Source organism: Lutra lutra, chromosome 1 (assembly GCF_902655055.1).
Source record: "Lutra lutra chromosome 1, mLutLut1.2, whole genome shotgun sequence".
NCBI lineage: Eukaryota > Metazoa > Chordata > Mammalia > Carnivora > Mustelidae > Lutra > Lutra lutra.
Window position 1 is genome coordinate 222,634,098 of NC_062278.1, and position 4,722 is coordinate 222,638,819.

The window sequence follows — 4,722 nt, forward strand, 5'->3', positions numbered from 1 at the left end:
GGAGGCCCGGTAAGCACCCATCTCTGCTGTCCCCAAGGCCACTTCCTCAGGCCAAAGCCAGGATACTGCCTCGCCTCTCCCCACATAGGGTCCCTGTCCGTGAGTCACAGGAACCACTGCCCAGGGACACCCGGTCTCCTGGGGCACCCGCCAACAGGGTCTGCGTGTCTCTCCTATCATGCAGGTGCAGAAACACCTGAGGGAGCAGGGCTGAGACCCTCATCCAAACCTAAGGGGGTGCCCGGCGAGCCTAGCCACAGGGCCTCATGAGAGACCCAGGGGCCTGGAGAGACGCAGGCAGCGGCGCCAGGGACGCGGGGCAGGTGGGTGCAGCCGCAGGGACGGGAGAGGCCCGAGGTGTGCGAAGCCTCCTGCGATAGCAGCGTCCGGCCGTGGAGCCCACCCCCAGGACGGAGACTGCGGGAGGAGCAGCCCCTCAAGGGCAGGGCAGCTCCGCCGACTGTGGTCTGAGGCTGGAGGGTCCGCGGGCTGGCGGAGACCGCGCTGAGCCCGAGTTGGCTCGGGGTGCCCACGCCCACAGCAGGAAGCCAGGCCGCCACAGCCACACGCCGGAGGACCGGAGGACGCGCGGCCGCGGGTCCTGGACGCCAGGGGGAAGGAAGGAAGGACGCTCGACTGCAGACGAGGCGGTCCGCGCCTTTATTGTGCGGCGGCTACTTGAGAGGGATGAAGCGCGACGAGTGCGTGGCCCCGATGCCCGGCCGGCCGTGCTTCACCGGCTTGTAGGTGATGGAGAACTCGCCCAGGTAGTGGCCGATCATCTCGGGCTGCGGGGGCGGGCGGGGCAGGGCGTCAGCGGCCGCGGACGGCGCCCGGCAGGAACGGCACCCGCCCGCCCCCGGCACCCCGCGCGGCCGGCCCGCACGCACCTTGATTTCCACCTGGTTGAAGGTCTTGCCGTTGTAGACGCCCACCATGCTGCCCACCATCTCGGGCAGGATGATCATGTCCCGCAGGTGCGTCTTCACCACCTCCGGCTTCTCCATCGGCGGCGCCTCCTTCTTGGCCTTGCGCAGCCGCTTGAGCAGCGAGTGCTGCTTCCGCCGCAGGCCGCGGTTCAGCCGGCGCCGCTGCCGCGCGCTGTACAGCTGCATCAGCTGCTCGCTGCGGGGCGGGCGCGGGGTGAGCGCGGAGGGACCCCCGGCCCCGCCGCCCGCCTTCCCCAGCCCCCGCTCAGACCCCCGCCCCCGCCCCGGGCCGCCCCTTACTAGGACATATCCAGCAGCTGATCCAGGTCCACGCCGCGGTAAGTGAACTTGCGGAACGTGCGCTTCTTCTTCTGCTCCACTTCCGCCTGCGCGGGCCGGGGCGCGGGTCAGAGCTGGGCTCGAAGGCCGGTCCCCCAGCGGCCGCGGAGGTCACTCGGCCCGGCCTTCTCGCGCCATCCCGGCACCCACCGGACCCACCCCGCGCCCCCATATCCGCCGGCCCCGGAGGCTGCCGCAGCCGAGCGGCCTAACCCCTGCCGGAACGGCGCGGTCAAACCGCGGATGGCGTCAGATGGGCCGAGAACAATCGTGCCAACCCAAAGCACTCACCATCTTGTCAGCTCTCCGGAAAGGACCGCCCTCTCGACGCCTGCGCAGTTATCACGAGGGCGCCCGCGCGCCCCGCCCCCCGCCCCGCGCGCAAGCACTTCCGCTTTCTTGTTAGAGGAGTCCGCCCTCTGCTGGCCGGAGGGTCGAACGCAGGCTGCGCAGACTGAAGGGACCGCTGTGGTTCTTTGGGGCTCTGACCCCGGGGGGCCAGGGCTGGGCCGGCCGCCCCGTGTTTGGGGGACGTGGGGCACATCGTTGCCCCTTTCGAAACCTCATATTCCTACAACGCTATTGCAGCCTAGGTGTGGGGTTCAGCCCCAGCACCGCGCGGGAGCTAGCGCTCCAGTGGGGTGGTGGTCAGTCGGGGGCGAGGAGGAAAGACCCGGGAGGCTGGGGAATGGGATGCGGACTCTGCAGGGTGCCCCAGACGGCGCCCTTGATGGGGACCAGCCAGCCTACAGCCCAAGAAGTCATGTAACCGCTGTGCCCGCCTAGGTTTCTGTGCGGGTCTAACAGGGATAGCACGCAGGGGACAAGGGGGTGGAGCTTTCACCCCGAGGACCTCAGACGCACTGTGCACCGCCGCCAGAAGGGGAAGCGCCCCAGTGTCCATCCATGGATGAAGGACACACCCGGAGCGGTCCGTCCGCACGCAGGAACACGGTCCAGCCTCAGGAAGGGAGGGACCCTCACCCATGCCACCCAGCGGAGGGACCCCAAGGACATGGGGCTCGGAGAGAGCAGCCAGACCCAGAAGGACCCGTCCCGCAGGACCCCACTCCCAGGAGGGCCCCAGAGGAGTCCCATCCGCACAGAGAGGAGATGGTGGGAGCGGGGCCTGGGGTGGGGATGGGGACAGAGACTCCCTCCGTGTGGGGGGATGGAAGGTTCTGGAATTGGAGGGTGGGGGTGTGAGTGTGCTTCATGCCGCTGAGCTGTGTGCTTAAAGATGGTTATGATGGCGAATCTTAATGTTTTGTCAGAATAAAAAACAACACAACCAAACATACGGTTGTCACTAGGGCAACCTCTAAGAAAATAACTCAAAAAAATGTGAAAAAAAATCATTAAAAGAATTACAATGGTACACTAGGAAATACTCACTTAATCCAAAAACATGCACAGAAGCATACAGAACCAGGAAGCGGACACACAGCGGGTAGAAAACAGGTGGAAGGGCAGTGGGAAGCCCGAGCGTAGGGCACCGACTGAGCAACTGGGATGGAAGAGGAACCAGACTGGGCGAGACCCATCAGAAGGAGCGAGCAGAGACCCTGGGAGGGACCGGTCAGGTGCCTCAGCCCTGCCCAGTGGACCCCGCGGCCTGTTTCCCTGTGCGACCAGCAGCCAAGGAGCCTGGGACCCTTCCTAGCCTCAGGCCAGACTGCTGGTTAGGGTATGGCTGAGACGGGTGGCTTTGTGGGGAGGTGGCGGGCTGGCCTGGCGGGAACAGGAAGCCTGGAAGGAAGCTGGGCCTCCTCAGCCATTTCCACAACCCTGTGGGTAGAGCCCCTTGAACTACCAAATTAGGGGACGTCCCTTCCTGTCCCCTGTGGAGCACAAGCACAGGTTTAGGGACCTGAGGGTGTGCCCTTCGGAACAGGAGGGGGCATGCCCACACTCACCAGAGCAAGGTGTGTTCCCGGAGCTGGAAATCCCTGCACGGTTTGCATGATGCCCTTTTGCCAGGGAAACTTACCTTTGCAGAGGATGAATTTCACAAAAGAAAGGAGCTAAAGGGGGGTCCCTGGGGGGCTCAAGTCTTTCAGCAACTGCCTTCAGCTCAGATCATGATCCCAGGACCCCTGGGATCGAGCCCCACGTTGGGCTCCCTACTCAGCAGGGAGCCTGCTTCTCCCTCTCCCTCTCCCCTTGCTTGTGCTCTGTTGCTATTTCGGTCACGGTATCTCTCTAGCAAATAAATAAAATTAAAAAAAAATTTTTTTTTAAATTCTTGACAGTGATCTTTAGAATAATAATGGCCTCTAAAGACTGGGATCTGGGACGTGTCCCCTCCCACAGTAGAGGGGAACTTGTCAGGGCCCAGAGCTGGGGGTGACCCTGGATTCCCGGGGGACCCAGCGTCCTCACCAGGTCCTCACGAGAGGGAGGCAGAGGGCGGGGGTCCCGGAGACGGGCAGACCCCGCGCTGCTGGCAGGGAGGATGGAGGGGTCCATGGGCCAGGAAAAGGCAGGAGCTGGGTCTCCCTGGGGCCCAGGAGACCAGCCCCGCCAGCACCAGCCTTTTAGGACTTCTAGCCCCGAACCATCAGAGAATCAGTAAGTGGTTTAAACCCTAAGCTGGTGGTGGGCTGTAGCAGTGGCCCTCAGGCCCCCACACACTAGAAGGGAAGCTTCACCCATTTTGTTCCTTGCTGATTCCCAGAGCAGCCTCCCCAAAGCGCCCAAGTCCCTCCCACTCTCACAGAGAGGCCAGCCCAGAGCCAAAGTCCTGTGTGCAAGTGAACTCTGACTCCCCTCCCTCGTCGCTGACAGTCACAGCCCCTTCTGTCTGGGGAGAGGGGCAGTTGGGAGATTGGGACGGGAACAGAACATCCAGAACATGGCTGGAAAGGCAGGGCGGACACTTTGCCAGCCAGGCCCTTGTATAGGCAGGGTGGTGGCCGCTGTGGGATGCTGGAGCTCGTCCCACCCACCGTCTGCCCCCAGGCTCTAGCTAGGATGGCCAGGCCCCACCAGGTGCCCCTGGGCGTCCACCTTCAGCTCTAGGGGCTCAGGCCCTTGTGCTGCGTCCTGACGGCCCTCAACTGGGTGTCCCGACACCCAAAACCGTCCACGTCAAAGCCTGGTTTGTGTAAAGGCGAGTGGCCTACCCAAGGCCACAATCCAGGTGTCACTTCCATGGGACAGGGGAAGCCTGGCCAGTCCCCACCCAGATCTGTCCAGGCACCCTTCTCCTGGCACCTAGCAAGCGGCCACTGAGCCCAGGAACCCGGGCCCCCCTTCACACTGGATCTGCAGCCCTAGGCCATCCTAAATCCACACCGGCCACGGCCCTGGGCGACTGAGATCGGGCCCTGGGCTCCCCACTCGAGCGGGCCGCACATGCCTGAGACCACGGCTGAGGCCGAGGCCCAGTGCAGGTCCTCCCGCGGGGACGCACAGCCGAGAGCAGGGAGGGAACAAAAGGACACAACGTGGG

The 4,722-nt window shown here is 64.1% G+C and overlaps 1 protein-coding gene across 1 annotated transcript; it reads right to left on the bottom strand.

Moving 5' to 3' along the window:
• Positions 1 to 637: 637 nt before the first annotated feature.
• On the bottom strand, positions 638 to 1,644 carry RPS15 (ribosomal protein S15). The gene is made up of 4 exons (XM_047711272.1): positions 1,560 to 1,644; positions 1,230 to 1,315; positions 891 to 1,125; positions 638 to 788 (listed from the first exon to the last, which is right to left on the bottom strand). The coding sequence occupies exons 1-4, from the start codon at positions 1,560 to 1,562 to the stop codon at positions 675 to 677; spliced, it is 438 nt and encodes a 145-aa protein (XP_047567228.1). The 5' UTR covers positions 1,563 to 1,644; the 3' UTR covers positions 638 to 674.
• Between the last annotated feature and the right edge of the window lie 3,078 nt (positions 1,645 to 4,722).

What these genes read in the sequence shown, in the direction of transcription:
- RPS15 (XM_047711272.1), bottom strand. An exon ending in CAGCTGCTGGATATGTCCTA is followed by an intron (nt 1,126 to 1,229) that starts GTAAGGGGCGGC and finishes CCCGCCCCGCAG; the next exon opens with CGAGCAGCTGATGCAGCTGT. An exon ending in TCAACCAGGTGGAAATCAAG is followed by an intron (nt 789 to 890) that starts GTGCGTGCGGGC and finishes CCGCCCCCGCAG; the next exon opens with CCCGAGATGATCGGCCACTA.